Raw genomic sequence first — 12785 nt, 5'->3', positions numbered from 1 at the left:
GGTAACAGAGTTGTGGTGTAGTATAAATTTGACTAAAATAAAAGTGTGGCAACTCCAGAAAGATTAGGGATAGACTGCAGCGGTTATCGTACGTTAACACCCAGTCTACACCTTGTCAGGAAAATGGAGGGCCAGCCCTGCTAGGCACAGGTCTCTGTTCTTTTTTTTGTTCAACAGAGTATTTAATGCAAATCATATGCAGACTTGGGATGGCTAGCTTCTGGGGAGTTCCAGCCAGAGCAGCATACTCTTTCTTCTCAGAATTTTCTCAGAACTTAATCATATATTACAGCTTCCAGTCAGATAATGTTTCAACTGTATTTAAAGTGTTTTATATATTTTATAATCCCAAATGAAATCATGCTACGGAGAAGAGAAACCAGACCTTCATTTTTATTCTACCCAGAGTCCAGAATAGTGGATTTAATAGATAGCTAATTTCCTTTCCCCTCCCTTCCATCTTATACCTCTATTTGTACATTTAGTATAACATTGAAAAACCGTAAGTCCTTCACTTTCAGGTAAGTCCATTGGCCCTCAGAGAAGTGACCTGCCTAAGAGTAATTTAAGCACTGACTAAAAAATCAGTTTAGAAACTGGTCCATAGGATTAAATTTGGACTTAAATGTTTTCATATATTTTAAGTAATGACATTTTCTTTAAATGTTATGTGAATTTAGGTAACTAGTATATTATTAACACATTATTTTAATAAACGATTTTTTATACCCTTTTAGGGAGATACTAATTCTAGCTAGGATATGATCAGGCAAGACTTTGTGGAGGTGGGAAGCTTTAAGCTGGGCTTTGAAGGCCAGATAGCATTTGGCCATGTATAGATGAAGGGAGCAAGGAAAGGGTAATCCAAGTGGAAGAGAGCGGAGGTAATGAAAGGTCTTGGAAATGTCTGAAAATGAGACTAAAAAAAATGGCTATGCCTGGAAGAACTCTATAAGTTTATAATTGCAGAGGCACAAATGCCCATATTGAGAGAATACCAGTTCTAAAGACAGGAAATAATCTTCTTGAGTAGGTGGGTAGGACTGGCAGTATATATTCTCCTATTTAAATGATAGGAAAGTGTCATGGGTTGAATTATGTCCCCCCAAAATATGTGTCAACTTGGTTAGGCCATGATTCCCAGTATTGTATGACTGTGCTCCATTCTGTGATTGTAATTTTATGTAAAAAAGGATTAGGGTGGGATGTAACACTCTTGGCCAGGTCACATCCCTGATCCAATGTAATGGAAGTTTTCCTGGGGTGTGGCCTGCACCACTTATTATCTCTTAAGAGATAAAAAGGAAAGGGAAGCAAGCAGAGAGCTGGGGACCTCATACCACAAAGAGAGCAATGCCAGGAGTGGAATGCGTCCTTTGGACCTGAGGTTCCTGCACTGAGATGATGAGGACCTTCCTCCAGAGCCAACAAAGAGAGAAAGCCTTCCCCTGGAGTCGGCACCCTGAATTTGGACTTCTAGCTTACTGGACTGTTAGAGAATAAACTTTGTTAAAGCCATCCACTTGTGGTATTTCTGTTATAGCAGCACTAGATGACTAAGATGCAAGTGATGTATCTGGACTGGTAATGTTGCAACTAATTATTGGTTAATAAAACTATTTATCTAGTTTAGGGCTACTATAGTATTAGTAGGTTGAATTTTATGACATTTCCAATAATCAACAATTTTTGACACACATATATTATTATATATGGTTCATCCTAACAAGATGGTTGCTAAACCACATTCCTGCCCTCACAATAGGGGCAGGCTATTTTGGGGCTTCAGATCAGAAAGGACAGGTTTAGAGTATTATACCTAAAAGGAATTAAGCCTGAATAATGGATGCAAACAAGATGTTTAATACCACTGTTCTTATTAAGTGTGAATAATAATGGCAAAAACTTCAATTTTACAACTTGAAAAGAAGCTGAATTACTAACTTGAAATTAATTAACTATACAAACATATGATTATAATGAAGTCTTTCATAAGAACCAAAAAAAAAAAAACCAACCCAAAAAACCAACTCTTTGAAACTCATACCCCATGCCAGTCCAAATCCATTTTCTCTCATCTGCAGATACAAACAAAAAAAACTGAGCAACACCCCTTCTAGTTCAAACCATGCAAATATTTAGCTTTTTGTTTAATTTTTTAAGCATCCTGATAAAATTAAAAAGTAACTAACTAGTCAGTCCATTTCCAAGGATATTTTCAGAAAGACAGTGAATACAGCTTCTTGGGCAGGAGGTAAATTTTTCACTCTTTGATTTTTAATCATTTAATTAATCTTTAACTATTTTTCTTAAATTATTATTATTATTTTTAGTAGGTTATCTCTTGCTTACCTCTGGTTTTGAAGTTCTTGAAATGGGTGACCACAGACCTGGTGACATGTCTTGCTACCAAATGAATTTCATTTGGACCAAATTCATGGTCAGCAAAAGCTATGACTTCATCTTCTTTCAGAGTCTCTATTTTCTTTATGGTTGGGGATCTTTTTTTCCATTTTTGCAATAAAGGAAAATCTCCACTAGCTTCAAGGTTTTTGCATTCTTCTTGCACTGTACAACTGATTCTTTTATTCCCCATTCTAAGCAAATTTTTCTCCTCATTCTTTTCTTCCTCAGATATTACAGACAAAGGGCTTTGCTGTGATATGAAAAATGGTTTCATTGTTTCCATACTTTCATTAATGTGTGGCTGACTTGGAAAGCCATAGCTTGACAGGACAGTGCTGACAATATTTTCTGCAGCTAAACATATTTTGAGTGGGGAAACAGTTGTCTGAATTTGGGTTGGTTCAACAACAACTGGTTCCAAGGTTTCATAATGAAACACTCTCGGATTTTCACCTTTTCCCATTTCTATGAAAGACATGGCTTGCTTTAATGCTGTTTCTGTAGACTCATTTGCTTTCTCACACAGTTTCTGTAGAATACTGCCTTCGGGGAGGGAGTTATTTCCTTTTATGGCTTGAGCGAAATGGCCATAGTTAGGTTTCCTTGAGCTTTGGCTTTGTACTTTGTTTCTAGAGTATGGTGGTATAGTTTCTGAAGGAGGCCTTTCCATTAGCTCTGAGCTTTTAATTGTGTCTCCTACATATCTGACATATGAAGGTAAACTTGATGAAGCTCTGTACTTTTTCTTCATATCTTCCTCTGAATAAAACACCAAGCCAGGTGCACTGACTTGCGGTAGGTTATTTCCAAAAGTAGTTTCCCTTAACTTTGATGTGGGCATTTTGATATTACTTGATAATTCAACCTGGTTAACAATGTAGACATTTTCAACTCCTTGGAACAAACTTTCCTTTGAAAGGTTTTCAATCAAAGACTTATTGAAATGAGTACACTGTTCTATCATTGTTCCAATGATTTCACTTGCTACAATGTTCTCTTTTGATACACTAACTGAAGTTGGTTCTGCTTGGCTTATTTCTTTGTCTAGCTTGCTCTTAATTACACCAAGCATGTCACTGACAATATTAGCAGCATATGTAAGTAATTCTGAGTGGAATGAATGAACCTGTACAAAGATATTCTCTCTGTTTTCCTTTGAAATAATAGTATTTGAGTTGGAGTCATCAGAAAATTTTTTCAGTGGTTGTAATCTTGGCAACATCTTCTTGCTTAAGAGTCTCTGTTGGACAGGAAAAAAGCTTTCTATAGGCATTTTCACTAGTTCAGAAAATTCATATTTAGAGACATGTTTAAACTGCAAGTCCACAAATGATTCTAACATGTTCAAAACTCTTTCAACAATCTCTTGAACAATTCGGTTGCTAGGGCCCAAAGAAATTTGGTCTTTCAGGATGGTGTTACAGATTGTTACATTGCCGAGGATGTGTCTTGTTGAAGAACTAGATTTAGTTTTAGCACTAATGTGTTCTTTCCTGCTTGCTGAAGTTTCTTTACTATCTGGGGTGGAAATCTGGGTCAAGAAATACACCTGTAATTTTTCAAACAGCACTTCAACGATTTCCCTTCCAAACATATTAATTTGTGCTTTGGAATCCTCAGCTCTAGTAGAAGCTCCTTTAAAACGACTATAAAACCTGCTTTCACAAGCTTCAAGAGGTGGCAAATTTAAAAGTGAAAGAGAATATTCTAACTCTTTTGCTTTTATTGAAATTTCCGTTAAAACATTCTCAGCTATCATCAATAGATTATATTTTTCATTATCCATGTCATTTGATTCTGTTTGCCATTTATCAAACATTTTTTTAAATATACCTTCTTTAGGAAAAATCTGTTCCAGCTGTGAAGAAACATTCTCTAAGAAAAAACATGCTTGTGGTTTGGCAAGGGACCCTGCACCTATATTCCCTTGTGAAAGTTTGAGATCATCCAGGTGTGAAAATTTGATTGGATGAGTCAAATTGTGGTTACTTGTAGCATATAATCCTTGCAAAACTGTATGAACTATTTCACTTGCTGCCATAACTTGATCAGATGGTAAAGCCTTTTTATTTACTACTGCTCGATTTTGCTTCTCCTTTTCAAATTCTCTCATAATTGTTTCTAGGATATTACTTATTATGTCCTTGGAATACATTTTTAGTTCTGAAGTAGATAATTTTATTTCCAGTTTGTTTTTGGCATCTCCTGTTGATAGGATGTGTGTCAGCCCAATGGCGGTCTTAGACCGGCTGTATCTTGGAGTCTTCTCTCCAGGACATAACTTTGTCTTATTCTTGGTCTTAGCACTACTAGGTCCCAGGTGTGGTTTTGTTCTAAATTTAGGTAGAGAGGTAATTTTTGATCTTGCTTTTAAGCTTGCTTTAAGAGCTGGTTTAGGGCTGCCTTTAGGACTGACTTTGTAACTGTGTAATCCTTGAGTTTGCATGTCTTCAGGGAATGAGCTATTGTCTAGATGCAGTGAGGCAAGATTTTTGATCTTATCGAGAACCATTTGGACTAAATCTTTTCCCACTTCTAGTGGAGAATATTGCAAAAAGGTGTTTTCCGTGAAAGAGACATTCTGACTGCTTGTATAAGGATAAACCTGTGGTATAACATATCTAGGGGGATCACTTCCTTTTCCCGCTTGTTTAGTTCTCCTGACGCATGATGGTTTCACTGGCAATGCATCACTGTTGTCAGTTGCTTCTACTCCCGTTTTATTACTTTCATATAAGCATTTCACAACTACAGAGTACATTTTCTCCAAAACATTTTCAACTATGTCAGTTGCTACACTGTTAATATGTGATTGAAAGGGTTTTTTTAGTGTTATGTCTGATGTTTTAATTTTAGAATTAAAGTTGGGGGTTTCATTAAATGGAGACAAATGGCCTATGACTTCCATTACTCTTTGATACACCTTATTTAAAATTTCTTCTATGGCACTGATCAATGCAGTTTTTTCTTTCTGTCTTGGTTCTTCATTTTGCATAAATATTTCTTCCAAAACCATTCTCTGGTTTTCCTTTTCTAATGTTATTTGTTTTTTTTCTAATGGATAATTTGTAAACAGAGATACTTCAGTGTTATTTTCCATCTTTTTTTTTTCCAACAAGGTTTCATTTGATATAGTTGGTTGTGAAAACAAGTTAGTCTTCTGTTTTGAGTAAAAACTAATTTCCTTTGCAGATCTTTTATCATATAAAACCTTTAAGATACTGTTGATAATTTCACTCACAGTAATGTTTTCTTGTAACGAAATACTGTTTGAATATGGACACATCCTTTGGATTTCTAAATCTAAGTCATTTTTAATAAGCTTCAAAATGGCACTGGCAATGATGTCAGCATATTCTTTAAGACTAGCTTGTGACACATGAATTTTGGATCCACATTTTTCTTTGTAACTGGCAAAAGTGGAATCTGTGAACTCTTGGTTAAAAACAGTTTCAGTTGATATTTTCAGGACGTTCATATCCGATTCCACCTGGCTTGATTCATAAAAGACTCTGTCATGTTGTTTACAATTTTCCAATTCTGGGCTAACAAATGACTTTTCTTTAGATTGGAAAGCAAGGGTAATTAACCAATCTATTCTCTCTGTGGCAAAAGATTCTAACCTGTTGAAAATAGTTCTAGTAATGAAGTTAGCATTTTCTTCACATGGGTCAGGAGTAGGTTTCTTGCTATCTTCCTTTTCTACTACAGCTACCTGATTGTCAGCAGCATAAGACGATTTCAGATTTCCTGAAAATGGAAAACTTTCTGTTTTTCTTTCATTTTTAGAGTCCGTAAGAGCAGGTTGTTGACACTCTGCCTTTGGAGACATATCACAAAACGTCAGGGGCAATCTTGCAGAAGTAGAATCCTTTGCATTTATGCCAAGCATAACAGCAGAATTGAGATTATGAAGGACAATATTCACTATATCATGAGATATCATAACAACATCTGATTTAGGAACTGAAAGTTTTGGAATAACTTTATTTGCACTCTCAATAAACATTTCAGAATTTGCTTCTGAATACTTACCATCTATATTACATTTCAGAGTAGATATGGCAAGTGAGAGATTATTTTGATCTAGTGTTTTTTCAAAAATGTCACACAAGATACTTTCTACAGTATCCTGTATTTGGAATTGAAGTGCTTTTCGATATTCAGTCTTATTGAACAGCTTTTCGGTAATACCTTCTTGCTGGTCTGAATTGATCTCTTTGTTAGAATTGATTTTTTCACATTTGCCTTTAGAAGATACAATATCTAACACTGTGTTAACAACCTGACTTGCAATCCTTTCAGAAACTACAATGTTACGAGCTAAGAAAGGACTTTTCATTTCTTTATCTAACTCAAGTTTGATTCCCTGTAACATTTTTCTAGCTATTTCTGTTGCATAAGTATTTAATTTAGACAAAGGCAGTTGACACATGGAGTTGATTTTTACTGACTTAATATGATCCACTGTGCAAGAGAAAAACTTATCATCAGAACATGAATCTTTGGTTGATAACACTTCGCTTAATGCACTTTCATCTTGCTGAATAGGTAAAGTCAACGGGACTGTAAAACTGACTTGGGGACAAAAAAGAGATTTTACTTTGGAAGTAGCAAAAGTTTCTAAATTTGTTAATACTGTCTGTACAATATCGTCAACTACATTTACTTTGGCCTGTTTATCAACACTGAACCCAGAGTGAAGAGTACTTGGATTTCTGTCCAGCACAGTAACAGAGGACTTTTCTCCATCTGTGTGTTCATGAAAAGAAACGTTTGCTGAAAAGGTGATAGTTTTATACCTCTTTTTACCTGCATTCTTCTCTGACATGGCAGCTGAATAAAGCTTATGAAATACAGTTCTGACAAAATCATCAGCAACAATGGTTACATCTGCTTCAGACACTAAAGGACCCATCATTTTATCCATGAATTGAATAGAAGTTTGAGCAACTGATTCATCAACGTTGTGTGGGATGCTACTTAAATGAGAGTGGAGGGAAGGAAGCAGATTTAATTGGTTGACTAAAGCATTTTGAAAAATTTCATTCAAAATATTTTTTATAATGGGCACGATTGGAGATTTCTGTGGTTCTTTGAGTTCCACTTCAATTTTGTTTAAGGTTTTTTCTAGAACCCACTGTTTAAGAGAATCTGGTTTAGTTTCTTCTACTGGTGGTGTTCCTGCTCCAAGAGATTCTTTCTCTGTATGTGCAGGATCTTCTAGAAATGAATCTGATTCAGCTCCTCCAGGAAGAAGATTCCCATAGGTTGGCCTGTATCGATAAGTTTCAATGCCTCTTTCTTCAGATTCAGTTTCATTAAGAATATCTGATGATACTGCATCTAAAATTAAATCAACCACGTCTGTTATTATTTGTTTCTCAGGTGGTGGACTTCTTACACTTGTCCTCAAATCTGATGAGTTCATATTTAATTCAGTTTGAATAGCCTTCAAAAGGGCACTTGATAACTTCTTTGCATGCATGTATAAAGCAGACTGTAGTAGCTCTTCATGTATATCTGTGAAAACACTGGTACTCTCACATTTCCAGTCCATTTTATTGCTTTGCTTGTTTCCATCATTAATAGTTCCCAGGGTTTCTAAATTTCCATTGGCAAATCCTTCCAGTTTCTCAAAAACCATATTAAGAATATCTGAAGCCACAGCTTTTAGTTTCTTTGGATGCATTTCTCTTGTGATCCTTGTTTTGGAAGCCACAGAAGCAGTAGTTTTTGCCCTGTTATTAGATATCTCTTTATTACCTTCCTGAATCATCCTGGACACCAAGTTGGAGATTATGTCAGTGCATTTGGCCATTTCCTCAAGAACTGAAGCAAATGATAAGCTGTCAATATCAAGATAATCTGAGGCAGCTTTAAATCCAGCACTTACGAAACTGCTATCTGTGTCAACATTACATAGTTTTGCAAGGATATATTCCAAAATTGTCTTGGAAATGAGTTGAATATTAGACTTCAAATCAGTGGCTGTTTGCTGAGTCTCTTTAGTCTTCTCTCTGTTTTGCTTATTATACACTGGGTGAGAATGACCATGGGCTCCTATGAGCTTGCAAAACATTTCATATAGGGTTTCCCCAATGCTATCTAACACTTCCAATCTGGCATTTTCTTTGAGATCCTTTCCACTAAAGACACTATGGAGAGTACATGGAGTACCTAAACATTTGTGAATTTTAGGGGGAACTGCCTCATGCACACTAGGAAAATGAGAGAAAATAAATTTTTTATCCTGCCTACTTGGCAAAATGTTTTGTTTATCAACGTTATTAGATTTATATGAGGTTTCAGGGCTTGGCTTATCTGCAGGGAGTGGAACACTGCTGTGATCAGCATTTTGACTTGATAATATATTGCAAATACAAGTTACTAAAGGACTTCCCATAACCTCATCACTGAGATTTGTGACAAAAGAGTCTAATTTCCCTGTAAAGGTTTTGGTAGAGTCTCTCTCCCTAAGATTTAGGTTTTTCTTATTGCGTTCCAGTTCATTTTGTATAGCATGCAGAACAATGTTTACCACTTTAGTCGTATAAGCACTGAGTTGAGATCGTAATGAAGACTGCTGGGTAAGTGAAGTTTTGAAGCCTGTTTGCAATTTTGGACAAACAAATAACTTCAGTTTTTTAAAAACTGTATTAATAATTTTATCATTAATGTCGTCTACAGATTCAGGATCACCTTTTTCAGATTCTAACCAGGAAAGCTTTGAAGGATCTATGTTGAGTGAAGATAAATATTTCATTTTCTTTTCACTGTCAAACCATACCTTAAATGGCTTTTTATTTGGTGCTTTTTTGGCCATGTGGGGAGTGTCGGAATTGTCTAGAGAAGTCTGATGAACTGACGATGAAATGGAACCTTTGGTGGTACTGGTAATGTAGCCTGAAACCTTATAAAGTATATTTAACACAGCATCTGTTATTTCTTGAGCCACTGTACTAATTTCTGACACAGAGAACATCTGGTCCATCCATTCTTGATGTGACAGTCCTTGAGGTTTTCCTGAGGAAAGAACTGAAGCTTCTTTGCCATTTTTACTTTCTAAATGACGAGAAGGAAAAGAAGATATGTCCTTGAGCACTTCTGTTAAAATACTTTTCACTATGTCTTCTGAAGCCTTTTGTATTTGACGCTTCTGCTCTTGGTTGAAAATAAAAATATCTTTATTCAAACAGGATTTTCCCTTTAAAAGATCCTCATTATTAAAAGATGGTAGGTCAGTCTTTAATCCCCAGTCACAAAATGCAACTTTGCATTGAGAAGCAGGCTTTGTAGGTGGTTTGGTATTTGTTTTGTATTCAAAACAAGTGCTTGCCTTTGTAAAAGGATGATCATCAAGAATCTGTTCTTGTAACTTTGCTTTTTCATCTTTGAAAGATGAGTCAAGCACATTTTTCACAATTTTGTCTATTTCTTCATTATCATCTTCAGAATAAAGGACCATGCCAGGAACATTAATAGGTGAAAATGGTTTTCCGGACCTATGACCATTAGATAATCTAGTGCCAGTGAGTCTGTATTTTTCTTCAGTGTTGGACGGATTTCTTGGTCTGGAGCGATTATTCTTTTGAACACCTGATTCTACTGGCTCCTGGTGGAGCTGAGTGAAGATATCATCAAGAAGCTGAAGGAACACCACTGTTTCTTCAGATGCTATAAGTCTCTCATTATTAAGTTCAGTTTGTACATAACCTAGTACAGCACTGATTGCTTCCTCTATATAACCAACCAAAGAGGACTGGGAAAAAATAGTTGACACTAAATTTTGTATTTCTTCTTTGACAATTAAATTGGCATTATCAAGTTCAGTACTAGATTTCTTTTTGCCAGCTCTTTGAAGAAACATATGTGTTGGATCTGTCTTATGTTGCTGATAAGAATGTTTAGTTATATCTTCAAGATGAGGATGTTCGTTTTGCTTACCAGGTGCAAGAGTCTTCAGCTTTTCTAAAATGGCATGCACCATATCCTCTGCAATATCACACATGGGTTCCAAAGTATAAGGCAGTGAAGCTTCTAAAGGTTTTTCATTTGATGAAGTAAAATACTCTGCACTGGTTGCTGGGTCTGGTTTAATGTGGACTGACAGGTCTTCTTGTGAAAACATCTCAACACATTTTTTCTCAACTGCAGACTGTAGCTTCTCAAGCATATTGTCCACAATCTCGGCAGCTACCGAGCAAGTATCGACATTAGAGTGCAAGCTTCTTTTGTCAGTTTCACTTTGGTCAACAAAAACTTCGGCAGTAACAGAAGAAAGAGAGGGAATGGCCTGGGTTAAATCAGACATAATTTCTTGAAAAACGTTTTCTAAAATCAATTCAGTTTCCCCTTTTAAATGACATTTAAAATTAACAAAAACGTTCTTTAAATTCTTCATCTCATTTATGGCTTTTGATTTTTGATCAGAAAATAGTGGACTTTCTAAGCTATCTGTTTCAGTGGTAGCATCCTTAGATATTTTTGTGCTTGTTTCAGATGATGCCAAAAGGTGACTATCAGATTTACAGCTTCTGAGCTTAGGGTATGCATATATCTTTCTAGATTTATTGAATTTAAGTTCAGATGTCATAGTTTGTCTTTTCCTGTGATATGTTTTTTCAATAAGTGTTTTTTCCATATGAGCAGAAGGAGGGTTTAAAGGTATATTTGGTTGCCTTATTGACATGTCAGTTGCCGGTGTGTAAGGTTCTGTCTGAAATGTTTTAGTTGTTGCAGACGTGTAGCTTCTGTATGTAAACTCTTCACTGCAAGTGCTACAGAAACTTGAACTATCTGAAGAGAGGACAGAGTCATCAGACACTGGGTGTGTATTATTTCGCAACCTTTCTTCATACTTTGTGATGGCTGGGTATAATATACTAGTCACTGTAGCCACAACCCAGGTCATTATATTCTGAATTATACTATTCAGTTCTTCAGAAGTTATCTGCAAAGGAGGCAAGAAAGGATGAAGAGAAAATCATATAACAATTTATTCTGGGACAGAAGTTAGCATTTAATTCTTTATATCAAGTAATGTATAGCTGGAATACCATTATGGGTTTTAAAAAGAACACAGAAAAGAACATCTTTAAAATTTCAGATTAGTTTCAAGTTCGTTTATTCTGTACTTCAGCAAAAAATATTTTTTGCATAAATTATTTTAATTTTTTTTAGCATTTATTGATGGGAATCAATGTCTTTGGAGTAAAATTAAAAAAAAAAAGTCACCAAACTGCTGTCTAAACATATACCAAACAAGTACTTTTAAAGAAGAAATGTGGTGTTTATGACCCAGCAAAAATTTTTTTTTTTTTTGAAAGCTATGCCAGGTTATTTCTAGTAAACTGTTCATCAAAATAGATGCAGACAAGTATGAGACTGCCTTCAGAGGCATCTGTCTAGCTGGGCTGAGAAGGTGGAAAATAAACCAGCCCTGCTCTCCCCACTGCCTGCTCTAGAGCTGAGTCTGTGGTCTTCTGTGGTCTGTATATATGGAGATGTTTGCAGCTAATTATTATGCAACAATAAAAGCTAATGCTTCATGGGCATTGAATATTGAATGGTTTTGTATCCAACAAAATGTTGTTAGTACAAACCGTCTTAGGAGGGCTGAGGACAGATCATGAAGTTCAAGAACGAGTTAATTTAGACAGGAAATAAAGGCCACGTTAGAACTAGGACCCAGGAGGGCTGAGCAAGTGTAGAGAAGTTTGAGTATTCTTCAGTTTGAGCCAGAAGTAAAGTCAGGGGACCAAGTTTCCTTAGTGGTCAAATGATGCCATCACAGATTAAAACAGACCAAAGGTAGAAGCAGGATGCACCTGCAGAATTCTGTATATGTCTACTGATATATTATAAATCTATTTTGGGTTTATAAAAATTCTCATCTATATTAAAATGAAACCTGTTTTTAAATTATAGTCCTTAAGACATATAGGCTGTAAACAAAAATAAGTGGCAGCAAAGCCTAGGATGCTGGAATGCAGGCACCAGAGTTAACAACAGGATTCCTGTAATGGGCTGTCCACACCCAAGATATTGCCTACGTTAGCCTGAAATTGTTCAGGTTTAAGGCCAACATTCAAAGAAAAGTTAATACCCTGCTGTGAGTAGCATCCTCTCTCTTGACCCATTTCACAGTATTTGGGAGTAAAAAGACGATTAGTTTTTCTCGAATTCCCAAACCTCCTAGTAATTTTTTTTTCACCTATTGTACAGACAATGGCTATTGGTTGGAAAAACATATTTTGGAATGACGGCGTATGCTGTAAATGCTTATTTTACATAAACACATCCTAAATTTAACATTTCTAAGAATAAAACCTAAATTTTAATTGAGAAGGAAATTGTTCTAAATCCACTCCAACACA

The 12785-nt window shown here is 35.7% G+C and overlaps 1 protein-coding gene across 1 annotated transcript in view; it reads right to left on the bottom strand.

Annotated features, from left to right (window-relative positions):
* FSIP2 (fibrous sheath interacting protein 2) overlaps positions 1-12785 on the bottom strand; it is an 81082-nt gene that overhangs the window by 24460 nt on the left and 43837 nt on the right. Inside the window, exon 16 of the mRNA XM_049887612.1 lies at positions 2353-11359. Within this exon, the coding sequence (XP_049743569.1) occupies positions 2353-11359 (9007 nt within the window). The remainder of the gene's footprint in view (positions 1-2352; positions 11360-12785) is intronic.

Source organism: Elephas maximus, chromosome 6 (assembly GCF_024166365.1).
Source record: "Elephas maximus indicus isolate mEleMax1 chromosome 6, mEleMax1 primary haplotype, whole genome shotgun sequence".
Taxonomy (NCBI): Eukaryota; Metazoa; Chordata; class Mammalia; order Proboscidea; family Elephantidae; genus Elephas; species Elephas maximus.
Note: the sequence above shows the minus strand (reverse complement) of the source record. Positions and strands in the feature narration are given on the sequence as shown.